The following is an 18,150-nucleotide window of genomic DNA, read 5'->3' on the forward strand; positions in this document are numbered from 1 at the left end:
CTCTGAAGTACTGTAACTGCAGGTGTGTCCCAGCATGCCTGGTTTCTGCAGGACTTCCTGGATGTCAGACTAGTTCTATTTCAACTGAACACTTGTCCCTTTTATTTGTTTTGGACAGGATTCTGCTACTGTAACTCAGGCTGTCCTTGAGCTCTTGGGGATGTCCCTGCCTCAGACTCTCAAGTGCTGGGATTACAGGAATGAATCACCACGCTGAGTCCCCAATTCTTTAAATTTTTAAAAGAGCAGTGTACATATAAAAATATCAGCCACTTTGAAATGAAAGGCAAAGGTGTGTGTGTGTGTGTGTTGTGTTTCTGGGAGTACATTAGATAAAACCCAAGTTACAAACAAGTGGGCAAAGCCAAGTAAGAGTTTATTCTCTCTAGGGACTGGGCTACAAATAATATGCCTTCACATATCAAAAATGTATTTTCTGGGTTTATGTGAGAGTTTGTGCAAGTCTAGAGGTTAAGGGAAGGGAATTGTGAGTTAGGGACAGCTTGGACTATGTAAGAAGAGCTGTATCTTAAAAAACTGTATTGGAAACACACAGATACACTCATATATTTGGGCATCAAAAAATTAACCACTGAAAAATGTTAGGATTGTTTGTGACTGAGCATGGTAACGCTTGTAATCCCAGCCCCAAGGAGATTCAGACAGGAGAATTGCTATGAATTTGAGAGAAACCATCTGTCAAAAAACAGACAAAATGCCTTGTTTTTTTACATGATACATACTTGTAATCCCAATCCCAGCAACAGGGAGGTAGGCAAGGATTAGGAATTCAAGGTTACCTATACTATAAAGCCAGTCCCAGACTTAAACAAAGCAGAAAAAGAAGCCCTGTTGGAAGCAAGTAAATGCCTCAGGATGTCTCAGAATTACTGGATGCATGTCTGCCTTTTGTTTGTTTATTAATTACTTAATTGTTTACTTATTTTATTGTGGTTTAAAAATATCCTTTGCAGTATTTGAGGCACAGGCCATGTTTGATATAAAGTCCATTCTTTTAAAATGCCTTTTAATCCCTACAGTAATCTATGTTTTCTCCCTGTAAGGCAGGAAAAGTTAAGCCAGTTGGATACAGAGTTGCAACCTGTTTGACGGAAAAACTTCCCAGGGTGAGCACTTCCCAGTCTTTCTTTGTACCTTGAGTAAGAGCTGCAGGAGACTGAACTGTCTTTCTCGTGAACTAGTGCACAGATTTAATGCGGTCAATTTTGAACTTCTATTATATTTTATTGTATTTTGAAGATGTCTGTTGATTTTGTTCAAGAAAATGAAAAAGTTTACATTTCCTGTAGTTTACCAGAAAAACTCTAGGCTTCAATGTGTATCAGTAGGAATAATGAGATGAGCTGTAACCTGAATATTGCCTGTTTATACATAGACACAGACACACACACCTGCATGGATATATGCCACGTATATTCAGGGAGCCATGGAGGCCAGAAAAGGGCATTAAATCATTTGGAGCTGAAATGGTAGGTGGTTATGTCTGAGCACCTGATCCATCTCCAGCCCCTTAAATTATAATCTTAAAAAGTATTTTGAAGTTGAGTTTTATTTTATGTGTATAAGTGTTTTGTCTACATTTATGGCTGTGTACCATGCATGTGCCTGGTGCTTACAGAGGTCAGAAAAGATTGCCAGATCTTTTGGAACTGGAGTCACAGAGTTCTGAACCACCATATGGATGCTGGAATGGAATCTGGGTCCTCTGTAAGAATAACAGTACTTTTCATGACCAAGCCATCTCTTCAGCCCCTCAAACTATAATGTTTAAAGTACTGTATTTTCATCAGTAAACAGATTTTAAGGAACATGTCCTCATTTGGGGATGATGTTCAGAGAAGTTGAATTGGTGTTTTAGAACTTGTGCTTTATGGTCTTATTTCCTTGTCTTACCCTTTCCAGCTTACTACTCCCCCAGAGGCAAAGAAATATTTCAATTTCAGATATCCACCTCCTGGAGAAGAAAGAGTATTTTATGGCAGAGCAAATGATCCCCAAATTGCACCTTACTTGACACATGGAATAAGATCTAAAATTTCAATGCCGGTAAATCTTTCTTTTTTTTTCCTTATTAATTTACATTGTATTATTAATTTACCAAGTTAGAAAGTTGTACAAATAAAGGTATAAGTGAAATTCATAATTCCTGTGGGTATTTTCTTTCCTCATTATGTCCTCTAAAAATGCTAATCTTGGCCAATGAACTGGGTTTTCAACCAGCAGCAACTAAGAATGTGTGAAAGAAACAGCAGTTAAGCCGTAAACTTAACTGTTCCTCAGATGGTATGAGGCGGTGGCGTCCCATTTCCCCAGTAAAGAGAAATGTCACACCTTGTTAGCCTTTAAGAGAACAGAACTGGCTGGTCTTACCCAGAGGCACAATAGAGAGTCCTGAGTGGACACGGGATCTGAAAGTATTTGGTACTGGCTGCCTGGTTATCATTGTCTAGCTTTATGACTTTCCAGTCATCTGTCTTCTATATCTGTCATCTGCCTTTTATTTAATTTTTTGGTGAGTCTAAAGCTGGAACTCAGGGTCTTATGTGAGCTGGCTATACACTACTTACTATTGAAGCCAATCACCAACCTTCTATTTGATCACTGGTTAATCTATTTTTTTTTTGTCTGTTTGTTTAAAAACCTTTTACCACATTTGTGTGTAAGTTTGTGAGTGTGTGTGTGCATACATGTGCTACAGCGTGAGTGGAGTACATGCATGGAGGTCAGATGAGAACTTGGGGAAGTCAATTTTTTTTCTCCCATCAAGTGATTTCTGGGAAATAAGCACTGATCTTCAGTCTTGGCAACAAGCTCCCTTACCTTTAAAAAATTAATTAATTAATTAATTAATAGTTAGGTGTGTGTCACTGTAGGTGTGTGATATGTGTGTGGGCATGCATGTAGGGATCCTGGTGATCAAACTTAAATTGGCAGGTTTTTGTGACAAGTACTTTTATGTAATACGCTTTCTTGTGGGGATCACCAGTCTACAAATAATGACATGGAAACTTTAGCTTATGTTGTCTCACTAGCTCTTATAACATAAATAAACACATTTATATTAATCTTCATTTTGTCTCATGTCTTTTTACCTTTCTTTCATTCTATATGTCTGGTCTCAACCCCTTCCCCACATTGGCATCTCCTCTCCAGCTTGATTATCTCCTTCTTTTACTTCTTTTCTCTGTCTGGAAGTCTCACCCTTCCTATCTAGCTATTGGATGTTCATCTCTTTATTAAGCCAATCATAACAATATATCTTCACAAGGTGTATAGATATCCCACAACACCTTTACTTGCTACTGCATCTCTAAGGCCCTTTTTTTGTTTGTTTTTGAGATAATGTACTGTGTCCAGCATCTCTCTCTTCTTTCTCTTCCTATCTCCCTGTTTCTTGCTTCCTATCTTCTTATATTTTTCTGTATATTTGTTTTGTTTTGTGACAGGGTTTCTCTGTGTAGCCTTGGCTGTCCTGGAACTAACGTTGTAGACCAGGCTAGCCTCGAGCTCAGAACCACGTGCCCGTCTCCCGAGTGCTGGGACTAAAGACATATGCCACCATGCCCTGGTGCTTTCTATTGTTTTTATCTTTTGTTATTTGTATTTTTTTTTTTTACTCTGTAGTCCAGGCTGGTCTCAATCTTCCTGTTTATACTACCCAAGTGCCGGATTACAGTATTACAGTGTATTACAGTACTGTGTCATCAAGCCCAATCTGGGATCCATATGGTTTGTTCCCTGTGAGTGTCATGCCTGCTGTTCTTGAGTGTTTGAGTCAATTTACTTGGGAACTCCTCACATAAGCCTTTTAGTATCACTGTAGACTTTTAAAGTACTTTAAAAGATTTTATTTATTTACTTATTTATTTAGTACTGAGGATAGAACCCATGGTCTTGTGACTGTAGGTAAGAACTATGTTGTTGAGCTATGTCTCTATATCTTTTTCTTTCTCTTTCTTTCTTTTTTTCTGAATCTAGTGCATGAACTTACAGTACTTTAATACTGAATCATATCTCCATCTGGCCTTGAACTCTCTCTGTAGCCTAGTCCATCCTGGATCTTGGTATCCTGGTGCTTCAGTTCCCCCAAGAACTGAGATTATGGGTCTTAGCTGAATGTTCTAGATTTGGTATGTTAAAATTTTCATTACTAATTTTGACGGTTCATAGGAAGGTGAGCAAAGCCAAAGATGATGGCGAGATATCACTTTAATCATATTTTGTTCTCTTTTCATTTTTACATATACTTGTTTTGATACTTATAAATTATATAATTTCTTTAGGTGAGCACATTGGTAAACCCACAGCCCATTACCACATTTCAACAGAAAATTAAAGACAAAAAAGAATCTATATATTTTAGCAATCAACGGGCACCACTGGGAAAATCTCATGATCAAACACCAGGATTGCCTAAAGGAATGGATGTAATCAACGCAACATTTGGGACACCAATTATCAGAGGTAGTAAAACTAAGGGGTGGGAGGAGGTGGGAAAATATGTTGTATAAAATTGGATCAGGTATGTCACTTGTATATTTTTTGTTGATGGTATGAAGAATTGTTAAGAATGAAAGATGTGACCAGGCACAGGTGGTGGCACATGCCTTTAACCCTAGCACTCGGGAGGCAGAGGTAGGCGGATCTCTGTTGATCCTGAGGCCAGCTTGGTGTATAGAATGAGTTCCAGGACAGTCAGAAGGTTTATTACACAGAGAAACCCTGTCTCAACACCCCCACCAAAAAATAAAAATAAAATAAAATAAAATAAAATAAGAATGAAAGCTGCTCATTATCTTGAAACATGCTCTGTTTTCTGGTTGGATCATTCTCATCATTAGCTAGCCTTGTTTATGGTGAACTTTACATCCTCTTTATCCCTAACCACAAGCCCAATTTTGCATCTTTGCAGGGTAAAATCTCACTACCTAAACATACACATCTCCCAACTTCTTAGTATAATGGTAGTCCTGACTCACTTAAAAATCAAAGCTGACATTAGAGTTGGACGGTGACTCTATTTCTCTAAACCTGAGTATGTTGTTAAAAAAGAAAATAATATGAGTTTCTGTCTCATATCAGGAGCTACCTGTTGTGGGACAGATCTCCCTATACCTATTTTTGACTCTATGGTACTTTTCTTTAAACACATGTCTGGGGCTGGAGAGATGTCTCAGAGATTAAGAGCACTGACTGCTCTTCCAGAGGTCCTGAGTTCAATTCCCAGCAACCACATGGTGGCTCACAGCCATCTGTAATGAGATTTGGTGCCCTCTTCTGGCCAGCAAGCACACACACAGACAGAATACTGTATACATAATAAATAAATAAATAAATCTTTTTTTTTTAAAAAAAAAACCCCACATGTCTGTCTATAGGAATTCAAAGTTTCCGTTTTGATATGAATAATGTTTAAATTTTCCACAATGAACAATACATTTTCTAGAGTAATCTTTGAAGTCTTAAGGAAGAAGATGGGTTCCCACAACAATGATTTCACCTGGTTCATATGATGTCATTATGCTGACAGCACCACTCTAAGATTGGTTTTGGGCTACAAACTGCTCAAGATGACTCCAAAGCGGCTAGCTGACATAGTGCACCTTCTTACAACATTCTGTCCAGAACTTCAAATAAGAACTTAAAAAACAAAAACCCTACCAACTACTCAGATACTATCTGCAATTGTATCAGACAGTAATTGTAAAATTTAACCATCATTTAAGTTTTTATAGGATCCCATAGACTTAACATCACCCCCAAGACAATGGGAAATAATTCCAGAAAATGACATCTCCTCTCCTAACAAAATTTGTCCTCAGGGTTAGGGACAGTTGCCGTCTGCTAGGGGTTGGTTATAAGTTGTATATGGTTGGGGGTAGAAATGAAGTAGGCTCAGGGATCCCTTTTGAAAAAAAGGAATAGATGTGAAAGGAATTTTAGGTAAATTAGTGTATCTACTTGTAATCTATTAGTTATAGACAATTTACATTGGTATAGATTCTTGTATATTGATACAAATTCAAATTATATTTGTTATATTTAATATGCTCCCATTTCTGTTTACAATATTTGTGCATATATGTAAAGTTATTATGTCATATTGTATGCACGCATGTTTATACCTCTGCTTAAGATATTTTGTATATTGATGCAATATTAGGATATTTATCATATTGCATTTCTATCTCTGATCAAGATATTTATATACATTATTTACAGTTTGAGGTCATTGTCCTCATTTGTTGCACATTTATTTAAAGATTATTTAATTATAGTTTTTAAGCTATATAGGTGTTAAAAATTACAGGTCAATAGTCACCCATGTTTATCATACTTAAAGTTAGACTAGTCAGGTTCTCTAGATGCACAGAGGTTGTATTCTGCATGGATAGGTAATCTTCAAACACTTCAAGGAACTGTAGAGAATGACATTTTAATAACTCAGGATTCTGTTGCTGTGAGATACAATTGCTCCCGGCAACACCGATTACTCTCAAGAGAATGATGGGCACCAAAGACACTCTATTTGGAGCTTGTTTTCTTCTAGGCAAAATGGGTATTTGGGCAAAAGAACTGCCCTTGCCTTGATTACTGACAAAATGCATAGTGTCTAATCTGGACAAAAAGGATACAAGCAAAAACGACTGCTTAACCTTGCCAAGATAGGGTAAAATAGTCTTTCAAATTTTCTTGCCTCTGAAAAGGGTCTGTTATATACTGTAAGACTTAGCCAAAGTTGGTTGCCCCAATGTTGAAAATGAGACGTTGGTTGATTGCCCAAGTAACTGGTTATCTCTGTCATTTCTTGCACCATTTGGAAGTTGCTTGATGTACTTCCTGCTTACTCAGTTAATATTATTTCAATTCTCAGGTCTTTGATGGGGTTGAAGACTAGATATTCAAAGTTACTTTTCTCTCATGACTTAGCCAAGCCATTTTTAATATAAGACTTAGACTTCTCAGGGTAGAATAACTATTGAAATAATCTATGCTATTTGCTAATTACCTGAGACTGTACATCTCATATGCTTCTTGCTTGATATTGTTCATGCTGGTTGTTGTTCTAATTTTTTTTCATATTGTTGCCTCTTCTTATTGTCTGAACAACACTTAATATTTGTTCTTATTGTCAATAGTATTTTTTTAATTATAAATGCTTGGCTGATAGCTTAGACTTGTTACTAACTGTTATTCTTTTGGTTTGGTCCCTTTAAGGGCAAGCCTGCCCCCCTGGGGATCTTGCAGGGACCCACAGCTGTCCTTGTTGGACTAGCGGCTGCTCTGCGAGCCTGCCGGGGAACATGCCAGCATTATATTTTTTAACAACAACACTGACCCTTTTTTCCCTTTTCTAATTGATTTTTATTGAGCTCTATGTTTTTCTCTGCTCCCTTCCCTGATTCTTCCCTTTCCCCCTCCACCCTCCCCCAAGGTCCCCAAGCTCCCAATTTACTCAGGAGATCTTATCTTTTTCTACTATCTACTCCCCATGTTGATTAGATCTATGTAAGTCTCTCTTAGTGTCCTCATTGTTGTCTAAGTTCTCTGGAATTGTGATTTGCAGGCTGGCTTTCTTTGCTTTATGTTTAAAAACCACCTATGAGTGAGTACAAGTGATAATTGTCTTTCTGTGTCTCGGTTACCTCACTAAAAATAATGTTTTCCAGCTCCATTCACTTTCCTGCAAAATTCAAGATTTTTTTTCTGCTGTGTAGAACTCTATTGTGTAAATGTACCGCATTTTCCTTATCCATTCTTTGGTTGAGGGGCATTTAGGTTGTTTCCAGGTTCTGGCCATGACAAACAAAGCTGCTATGAACATAGTTGAATACATGTCCTTGTGGCACGATTGAGCATCCTTTGGATATATACCCCAAAGTGGTATTACTGGGTCTTGAGAAAGGTTGTTTCTTAATTTTCTGAGAAATTGCCACACTGACATCCAAAGGGGTTGTACCAGCTTGCATTCCCACCAGCAAGTAATGCGGAAGTGTTCCCTTTTCCCCACAACCTCTCCAGCATAAGTTGTCATCAGTGTTTTTGATCTTGGCCATTCTTACAGGAGTAAGATGGAATCTCAGAGTTGTTTTGATTTGCATTTCTCTGATGACTAAGGATGTTGAACATTTCCTTAAGTGTCTTTCAGCCATTTTAGATTCCTCTGTTGAGAGTTCTATATTTAGGTCTGTACTCCATTTCTTAATTGGGTTCGAAGATGTATGGATTGATATCTTCTGTTAGGTTCCATTGGTCCTCCTGTCTGTTCTTATGCCAATTTACTTTTTCATATGAAGTTGAGTACTGTTCTTTCAAGGTCTTTGAAGAATTTTGCTGGGATTTTGCTGGGCATTGCATTGAATCGAATCTCTAGATTGCTTTTGGTAAGATTGCCATTTTTACTATGTTAATTCTATCTACCCAAGAGCATGGGAGATCTTTCTACTTTCTGGTGTCTTCTTTAATTTCTTTCTTCAAAGATTTAAAGTTCTTGTCATACAAGTCTTTCACTTGTTTGGTTTGAGTTACTCTGAAATATTTTATGCTACTTGTGGAATTGTGAAGGGTATTGATTCTCTGATTTCTTCCCCAGCCCTTTATCATCTGTGTACAGGAGGGCTACTGATTTTTTTTTGATTTAATCTTGTATCCTGCTACATTACTGAAAGTGTTTATGAGTTGTAGAAGTTCCTTGGTAGAATTTTTGAGATTGCTTATGTAAACTATCGTATAGTCAGCAAACAGTGAGAGTTTGACTTCTTCCTTTCCAATTTGTATCCCATTGATCTCCCTTTGGTGTCTTATTGTCCTAGCTAGGAATTCAAGAACTACATTGAATAAATATGGAGAGAGTGAACAACCTTGTTTTTTTCCCTAATTTCAGTGAAATCGCTGGGAGTTTCTCTCCATTTTGTTTGATGTTGGCTGTTGGCGTGCTGTATATTGCCTCTATTATGTTTAGGTATGTTCCTTGTATTCCTGCTCTCTCCAAAACCTTCCTCCTGAAGGGATGTTGCTTTTTGTCAAAAGCTTTTGCAGCATCTAATGAGATGATCATGTGGCTTTTATTTTTCAGTTTATTTATATGGTGGATTACATTGACAGATTTTCATGTGTTGAACCATCCCTGCATCTCTGGGATGAAGCTGACTTGATCTTGGTGAATGATGGTTCTGATGTGTTCTTGGATTCGAGTTGCTAGTATTTTATTTAGTATTTTTTGCATCAATATTCATCAGTGAGATTGCTCTGTAATTCTTTCTTAGTAATGTCTTTCTGTGGTTTGGGTAGCAGATAATTGTAGCCTCATATAAAGAGTTTAACAATGTTCCTTCTGTTTCTTTTGTGTGGAATAATTTAAGGAGTATTGGTCTTAGTTCTTCTTTGAAAATCTTGTAGAATTCTGAGCTGAAACCATCTGGTCATGGGCTTTTTCTTGTTTTGTTATTTTTGATGACTGTTTATATTTCTTCAGCAGTTATAGGTCTGTTTAATTTGCTTATCTGGTCTTGATTTAATTTTGGTAAGTGATATTTATGCATAAAGTTGTCTATTTCCTTAAGTTTTCCAAGTTTGTTGAATACAGGTTTTTGACATATGACCTGATGATTCTATTTCCTCCATATCTGTTGTTATGTCCACCTTTTCATTTGTGATTTTGTTAATTTGGATATTCTTTCTCTGCCTTTTCATTAGTTTGTATATTTTGTTTATGGCTGGGGTTGTGGCGAGGTTTGGTGAAATCTAGATTTGTCGTGGAATATCTTGTTTTGTCCTTCTATAGTGATTGACAGTTTTGCTAAGTCTGGGCTGGCATTTGTGGTCTCTTAATGTCTGCATAACGCTTGACCACAACCTTCTGGCTTTCATTGTCTCCAATGAGAAGTCAGGTGTAATTCTGATAGGTCTACTTTTATATGTTACTTGGCCTTTTTTCCGTTGCAGCTCTTAATATTCTTTCTTTACTCTCTATGTTTAGTGTTTTAATTATTATGTGGCGAGAGGACTTTTCTTTTTGGGTCCAGTGTATTTGGTGTTCTGTAAGCTTCTTATCTTCATAGGCATATCTTTTTTTAGGCTGGGAAAGTTTTCTTCTATAATTTTGTTAAATATATTTTCTGTGCTTTTGAGTTGAACTTCTCCTTCTTCTATACTTATTATTCTTAGATTTGGCCTTTTCATGGTGTCCCATATTTCATGGATATTTTGGGTTAAGCTCTTGTTAGATTTAATGTTTTCTTTAACTGATGAGTCTATTTCCTCTATTGTATTTTCAGTGCTTGAGATTCTCTCTTCAATCTCTTGTATTCTGCTGTTTATGTTTACATTTGTGGTTTCTGATCATTTTCTCATGATTTCTGTTTCTATAATTTCCTCGGTTTGTGTTTTCTTTATTGCCTCTTTCAGTTTTCGAGTCCTGAATAGGTTCATATGTTTGATTTCTTTTTCTTGGGGTTCTTTAAGTGATTTGCTGATGTCTTCCAATTTTTTGTTTGCCTTTTCCTTCTTTTCTTTAAGGGAATATTTCATTTTCTCTTTTAGAGTTTCAAACATTTTCTTGAAGTTATTTTTTTGGTCATTTTCTTCTGCTTCATTCACATTTGGTTGTTCAAGTCTTTCTGTTGTAGGGTCTTTAGGTTTTACTGGTGTTGTTTTGCTATTTGTGGTGTTGCATGTGTTCCTACCTTTTCTACTCATCTTTTTCTCTAATAGGTGTAGTTGGTGTTTGTCTGAAATTCTGTTGAATAATCTTCTAGGTGCCAGTGAATCCAAAGCTCAGATGGTTGTTCCCCATGGTACAGTCAGTGTCACAGTTCTAGTTACCCCATTGGCTACTCCGTGTTCGTGGCGATAGCTCAGTGCTCCTGGGCTTTACTCTGTTCTCTTGGAGTTTGCTGTCTCAGGCCTACTTTATCCTAGGTTGCTGACTTTGCTCTGTTTCTGTAAATCCTGGTCTGGGACCCCTCCTGCAGAAGTCTCTGGGTTGGAGCTGGACCTGGAAAGGTTTCTGGCTCTGGTCTACAGCCTTGGAGATCCCAGGCTCAGGTGCACCTGGAACCGCTGAGGACTTGCTTACTCCTCAGAGGTCCCAGACTCATGCTTGGACACTCAGAGGTTTCAGGTTCCTGTCTATTCCCTTTGATGTCCCAGATCAATGCCCAGACCCACAGAGGTCCTGGCTCACGCCTACACCCTCTGAGAACCCAGACTCATGCCTGGCCCCACTGAGATCTCTGGTTCTTGCCTATTACCTTGGAGGTCCCAGGTTTACTCATGCCCAGACTGGCAGAGGTCCTGGCTCAGACCTAGTTCCTGAAGATCCTAGACTCATGCCCAGACCCACCAGGATCCTGGTTTAGATCTACTCCCTTGAAGGTTCCAGATTCATGTCCAGACCTTCAGTGGTCTCTGGCTCTGGCTCACTTGCTCAGCGGTTACTCCTGTGTACCTGTTCTGGTGGAGATCGCTGACTCTGGATCTATTGGTGGCTCAGTCCTGATCCGCCAGTGTCCCAGGACTGGGTTGGCTCCTGGGTCTGGATTTGCTCCTGGTTTCTGCTCCTGGTGCAGCTTGTTCGCTCTCTGTCCTAAGTAGCTGGTTCAGTTCCACTCTGGTTCCAGTGAAGATCGCTGACTCTTTGAGTCACATCGCTGACTCAGTCCTGTTCTGCCAGTATCCCAGGACTGGGTTGGCTTCTGGGACTGGATTTGCTCCTGGCTTTTGCTCCTGGTGGAGCTTGTCAATAGTTTTGTATTAGGCTTAGAACGCTCTTATTAGGACAGAAGGGGAATGTGTTATGGGTACTCCTTCAGCCAATATCCTTTTACATATCTGCCCATTTTGGGCATGGTCTGAGGTATTATAAGCACAGACAAAAAGTGTGCATAGTATCTTTATTTGGTTCCCAGCTTCCAGTGCACACAGAAGACTGCAAATATCTATCCTTACTGTGAGTTTTGCCCCCAAATAAATACACCTTTGTTATACTCCATTCCAGGCTACTGTGGAGCTCTTTAATATATATTTACAACTGTCTCTATCATCATTATCATGTATATGTGCATGTGCACGATAGGTGTGCCACTTTACATGGGTTCCCGTGTTCTATCCCAGGTCTCCAGACTTGCACAAGTGCTTTATTTTCTGAGCCATCTAACTGGCCCATATAATTCTTAAAAGTTCCTATAAATAATGTTTTTCTGTTTCTGTTGTTATTTTGAGACAGGGTAAATAACTTGTGATCCTTCTGCCTATACTTCCTGAGTGCTTGGATTACAGGTATGCACTACCCACCTGCTTTGTGTGCTACTGGAGACCAACCAGGGCTTCTGCATGTTAGGCAAATACTCTACCAGCTAAGTTGTGTCCCCAGTCTATAAGTAGAATTTTTGTTTTGTTTTGTTTTTGTGACAGGATTTTTCTGTGTAATAGCCCTAGCTGTTCTGGAACTAGCTCTTGTAGACCAGACTGGTCTTGAACTCACAGAGATCTGCCTATCTCTGTCTCCTGAGTGCTGCAATTAAAGGTATGTGCTACCACCACCTGGTATATGAGTAGGATCTTTTAGTCCTTCTTTTAAATTATATATATTTGCATGTCTGTGTGTGGATATGTGCACATGAGTTCAGGTGTCCTAAAAGGCCAGAGGAGTTATAAGTGTGAGCCACTCAATATGGGTCTTGAGTACCCAACTCAGGTCCTCTGGAAGATCAGTAGATGCTCCTAATCAGTGAGTCATCTCTCCAACCCCTCTTGGGTTACTTTTTTATGCAGCTCAGAAACACTTGTAGGGGTGGCACCACCCATAATAGGCTTGGTTCTCCCACATCAATTATGAATTAAGAAAATACTTCACAGATTTGCTTGCAGGCCATTATGATGGAGATATTTTCTCAATTGAGCTTCTCTCTTCCCATTGAAAGTTGAAGATACACTCTGCCCCATTAGATTAACACACAGGTATGCAAGGACCTGAGCTTGATCACCAGTAACTAAGAAAAGGACAGCTTGACATAGATAGTTATCCAGGGACCCTCAGTTGATCCTGATGCTTGTTTCTGAGTCTTTCCTGTCACTGTATTATATCTGCTGCACTCAACTGTCTCTCCACTGCAAAACTTGGTTTTTACTGCCTCAGCTGTCACATAGAAATCCTACAAGGAAGGGTTTAGGTTTAGAAAGAAACCTAAAAAGGAAGAAAAAAATGACAAAAAGGCAAGAAGGGTCGGAACTTGGAAGAGAGGGAGAAAGAAGAGAGGGAGGGAAGGAGAGAGATCTTGCTATGATACTATCTTTTTACTATTACATTCAGTACTTCAAGAATCATTCTCTGTGTGACTTTCTCTAGGTACTATGTCAAGGTACAGACTAACTAGAAAAAAAATTAAGAGGTGATGGTTGAGAGATTGGATGCTTAAAAAAGGAATCCCACACTAGCTCAGAACTAAGAAATAGACAGGCATTTATTAAGGGGTAAAACTTACAAAGTCAGTATTCTCTGTTTGAACGATGGATGAAGATGAGATCCAAAGCAAACCAAACAGCAAAGATGTTCAAATAGTATTAGTGTACATTTCTTAAAATAGAAAAAATAGTCTCTAATACTCGTCTGGGTGTAATGGTAGACCCTTGTCATCCTAGCACTTAGGAGGTCGTCGATGCAGGACACCAGGAATTCAAGGCCATCTTCACCTACATAGCAAGGGAGAGGTTAGCCTGGGCTGTACATGAGACCCCTTTTCAAACAAACTAAACCCCAAAACCAATGCTTCAAAATGTGTATCAGTGGGTATAATGATTCATACATCAAAAACGTACTGTTCCTGTTTGCTTCATTGAATCCCTGAAAGCAAAATAGGCCACTGGAACCATCTGTGAGAACCTTCCAGGGGTTTTCTAGATGTTTGTTTTGCTTTATTTGTCTTCCATTCTTCCTTCCTTCCTTCCTTCCTTCCCTTTCATTTTTTTCTTTCTTTTTAAGACAGGGCCCCTTTCACTATGTAGCCTGCCAAGCCTGGCACTTATTATGTAGACCAAACTGACTTCAAACTCTTAAAACTACATCTGCTTCTTGCTCTGGAGTGCTGGGGTTAAAGATGTGGAGCACTCAACTCACACTCTCAGGATTCCCACTCTAGTCAGTTAGACCCTGAAATATGAACACAGTGTGCAGCATCTCTGTCAGAACACTTGAAGGCCACAGTCATCCTGGAGTTCAACTAAGTGATTATCCTCGATCTATTTATTTTTTGTGTGTTTTCAAGACAAGAGCTCTTACTTACTTGGAAGTCCAGCCTCAAACTCACATTGATTCTCTCTCTATTTCCCAAACACTAGGATTATAGATGTACTCTGCACTTGGGGCTTGAATTATCATTCAAGATATCTATTCCATGAAAGAGACATACAATGCTTTTGTACATTAAAAATGAAGCAAACATCTAAAAAATCTTCAAGTAGTGTTTTATAGGACATTTTCCTCTACTTGGGATTGAAATTGGGGCCTTGAACAAGTAATGCAAGTGTTTTATCTCTGAGCTACATCCCCAGGTATCTTTAATTTTTGTTATAAGATAAGGTCTCACTGCAAAGGCAAGACTGACCTGGAACTTCAGATTTCCTAACTCTACCTTATGAATGCCGGGCTTGCTGTCATGTGCTGCCACAGTGGCTTTCATCATATTATTTTGACATGATTTCTCTCTCTCTCTCTCTCTCTCTCTCTCTCTCTCTCTCTCTCTGTGTGTGTGTACATGTGTACATCACATTGTTGGAGATTAGGCCTGGGGTCTCATACAAGGTAGGCAGGTGGTCTATCGTCCAGCTCTATCCCCAGCTTCTGATGTCATAATCTACTAGTTCACAGACTTCATTCGGTTCCTGACAGAAAAATCAAAACAGACTTTTGAGATTAACATACTAATCTAGATTAACAGACTGACAGGACACGGTGAAGTTGGGAGTGGGGTTACATTTAAAAGATGATTCGGTAGTAGCCAGGTACTGAAACATTTAATAGCAGCATTTATGAGGCAGCGGTAGGAAGATCAGGAGTTTAAGGGCATCCTGAGACCCTGTCTCAAACAAGAATTTTTTTTAAATAAAGTGTTTTGAGTAATCTGGGCATTTTGAGTAATCCATTAGCTATCATTCTTGTTACAGTGCAGGCAGAATAAGTGACAGAAGCAACTTAAGGAAAGGTTTATTTGGTCTCAAGTTTTGAGAGGACATAGCTCCTTATGTTAGGGAAGGCATGGTGGAATTCATGGCAGCTGAGGCATGTAGCTGGCACGCTCCACATGTTCACGGACGAGGAAGTAGAAGGTAAAGTGGGACTGGGCTTTAGCAGCCCAGCAACCTATCTACCTAGCAGCCAACCCAAACTGTGCTACAAGCAGGGCATCAATTCAAACACATGAACCTGTGAGAGATACTTTTAATTCAGACTGAGATGGAGAATGTGCTTGCAGTCCTAGCATTCAAGTGGCTGAGGGAAGACAATCTCAAGTGTGAGCTTAGCCTGGGAGATATGTCTACCAATTGAGGTCCTGTCTAGAAAAAAACCAAGGGGAAGAGACACAGTTTAGAGATAGAGGGCATGCCTAGCATACATAAGGTCCCACATTCAATCCCCAGCATTCAAAGACTCGTAAGTGAAACAAGACAGCTCATGGTAAACAGAATGAGGATTGATTTGTAGGAAGAGGAATTTCTTCTCAACTCCACGCGTTTCTTGTTATCTCTGGCTATGATGAGAATGGAGATTCATATTAAAACAGACTGAATGTTTGTGCTCCAAGTTACAGCTGCCAAAATTTGTACATCAGTGTTGCTCATTTGTAATTCAAAATTGTTTGCATTCTCTTAAGAAGTTGGGAATAAATGTAAGCCAAAATTGTCTAGAATTTCAGGAGTGAGAACTTAACTGGAGTTGAAGTATGGGGGAGGATAACTTGAATGGTTCTGTCAGTGTTCTGATCTTCAGAATTCTCAGGGATCTATAGCAAAATGATACATAGACTCATTCTCTCCCCATTCTCCCTCCCTCCCTTCCCTCTCTTCCTCTCTTCTTCCTCTCCTCTCTCCCTCACTTTTTCCCTCTCTCTCTTTCTCCTCCCTTCTCCCTGTCTCCCTCTCCACTCCTCTCTTTTAGGACAAGGTCTCATGTAGCCTAGGTTGACCTCAAATGCACTATGTAGTTTAACTTGGCCTTGAAGTCCTGGTCTTTCGCTACCTTCAAGTGCTGACAATCTAGGCATGTGCCATTATGTCTAGCTCATCTTGTTTTTTGGTGGCTATGAGATCACCAAGGTGTTCTGTGCAGCTTATGAAACTATCAGACTACACTTGTCATTTGATGTAGTTTCTATACACAACAAGTAGATAGGAGCCCTTAATATTGATCTTGTTGATTCTTTCTTCAGAGCTGTCTGCTAGTGACATTGTGAATCCACCAAAAGCCTTTGAAGACGTGTTTAAAGAAGGACAGGAAGGACATGATTTGTACGTTGTCTCTCACCATGATTATTTTGCAGGTAAGACTCAGTGTGAAGTGAGACTGAGGATAAGGGACCGTCAGATTTGTCAAGAAAAGGACATAGCATGTTTATGAAGTTAGACACCTGAGGGATGTTGAGGTTGATCAATAGGTGGTGATTTATTATTATTTGTAGCATCACAAATCTTGGTAGTTTGGAATGCATAGACTAATGAATCAAGTTCATAAAATATAGAACTTGCTAAGCTGGTGTTACATGATTATAATCAAGATGCTGAAAGAGGATTGCAAGTGTGAGGTTAGCATAACATAGTGAAGCTATATATTAAAAAAACAAACAAACAAGCAATAAAGAGCCAGGAATGGTGACACAGGTCTTTAATCCTAGTACTTTGGAGGCAGAGGCAAGTAAATATCTGTGAGTTCCAGGCCAGTCTACGTTGTATAATAAGTAAATAACTAAATAGAAAGAAAGAAAGGAAAAAATAAAGGAAAGAAATAGTGACTTACTCCTCTAATCTCAACTTTCAGGAGGCCGAGGTAGGAGGACTGCTGTAAGTTTGAGGACTCTGACCTATAGAGTGAATTCTAGATCATTCTTAGTTACAGTGAAACCTTGCCTCAAGACAGCAAGGACAACAATAAAAGAAATGTATAACACATACATGTATTATTAAAATGAAAAATCAGTTGTAGTGATGGTTCATTATGTCAGGAGTTTACCTTGCAAGTCTGGTGATCAGTGTTTATTCCCCAGGACCCACATAAGACTTTTAAGAAAGCAGAGTATGAAAAGTTGTCCTCTGACCTCTACATGTGCACTGTGGTACATCACCACATACACATACACATGCACATGCACATATACAATATTAATGAAGTGAAACACCAGATGAAGGGTTGCATGTTCTTTTTTTAGTTAGTGGGTTTTAGCTTTAAAAATTTCTTATTGGAATCTTAGCCCCACCCAGTTACCATATTTAAGGAAGAAACTGTGTGTTGTCCAGGATGGTCTTTAACTCCTAGATTTAAGTAATCCTTTCTTCTCAAACTCCCATCTAGCTGGGTCTGTGGACATACAACACCAATCTTGGCCAAGTATACGGGCTTATGGATTAGATAGGTTAGGTTCATATACTGTCTTAGAACTTGAGAGTTTACATACCTAATCATCAACTCTTCTTAATTCATTAGTGGCATGGGAGCCTTGTGAGTACACACAAAAATTCTTGGCCTGGTACCTAGAACAATGTTATCAGATATTAAGTGTCCTTGTCTAATGGCATCACAGTACTAGAATAATTTTAAGGACCAATATATATTTGGTAGTGCTGTAAAATACAACTGAATTAAAAAATATGTAAATGCTAGTCTTATTAGAATAAAGAAGTGAACTAGACTGATTTGGGTCTTGAGAAAGCTCTGTCTGGAGTTTGCCATTCTCTCTCAGTTAATCTCTGCTGTTTCCTGCACTTCTTTTTTTTTCATTCAGAAATTTACACTTCCTCCCCTCCTCCCATTCCCTTCCCACTCCTTCCTTCCCCCTCCTCCCTCCCCCTCCCTGCTTGAGAGAGGGCAGGGAACCCTGCCCTTTGGGAAGTTCAAGGCCCTCCCCGCTACATCCAGACCAA

At 39.0% G+C, this 18,150-nt stretch overlaps 1 protein-coding gene across 2 annotated transcripts in view; it reads left to right on the plus strand.

Annotated features, from left to right (window-relative positions):
• Efhb (EF-hand domain family member B) overlaps positions 1–18,150 on the plus strand; it is a 69,882-nt gene that overhangs the window by 11,698 nt on the left and 40,034 nt on the right. For both annotated transcript variants that reach the window (XM_085679367.1, XM_085679368.2), the window contains exons 2-5: positions 1,065–1,127; positions 1,924–2,067; positions 4,305–4,485; positions 16,446–16,556. In XM_085679367.1, coding sequence (XP_085535493.1) covers positions 1,065–1,127; positions 1,924–2,067; positions 4,305–4,485; positions 16,446–16,556 — 499 coding nt within the window. The remainder of the gene's footprint in view (positions 1–1,064; positions 1,128–1,923; positions 2,068–4,304; positions 4,486–16,445; positions 16,557–18,150) is intronic.

Source organism: Myodes glareolus, chromosome 18 (genome assembly GCF_982192425.1).
Source record: "Myodes glareolus chromosome 18, mMyoGla1.1, whole genome shotgun sequence".
In the NCBI taxonomy this organism is placed as follows: domain Eukaryota; kingdom Metazoa; phylum Chordata; class Mammalia; order Rodentia; family Cricetidae; genus Myodes; species Myodes glareolus.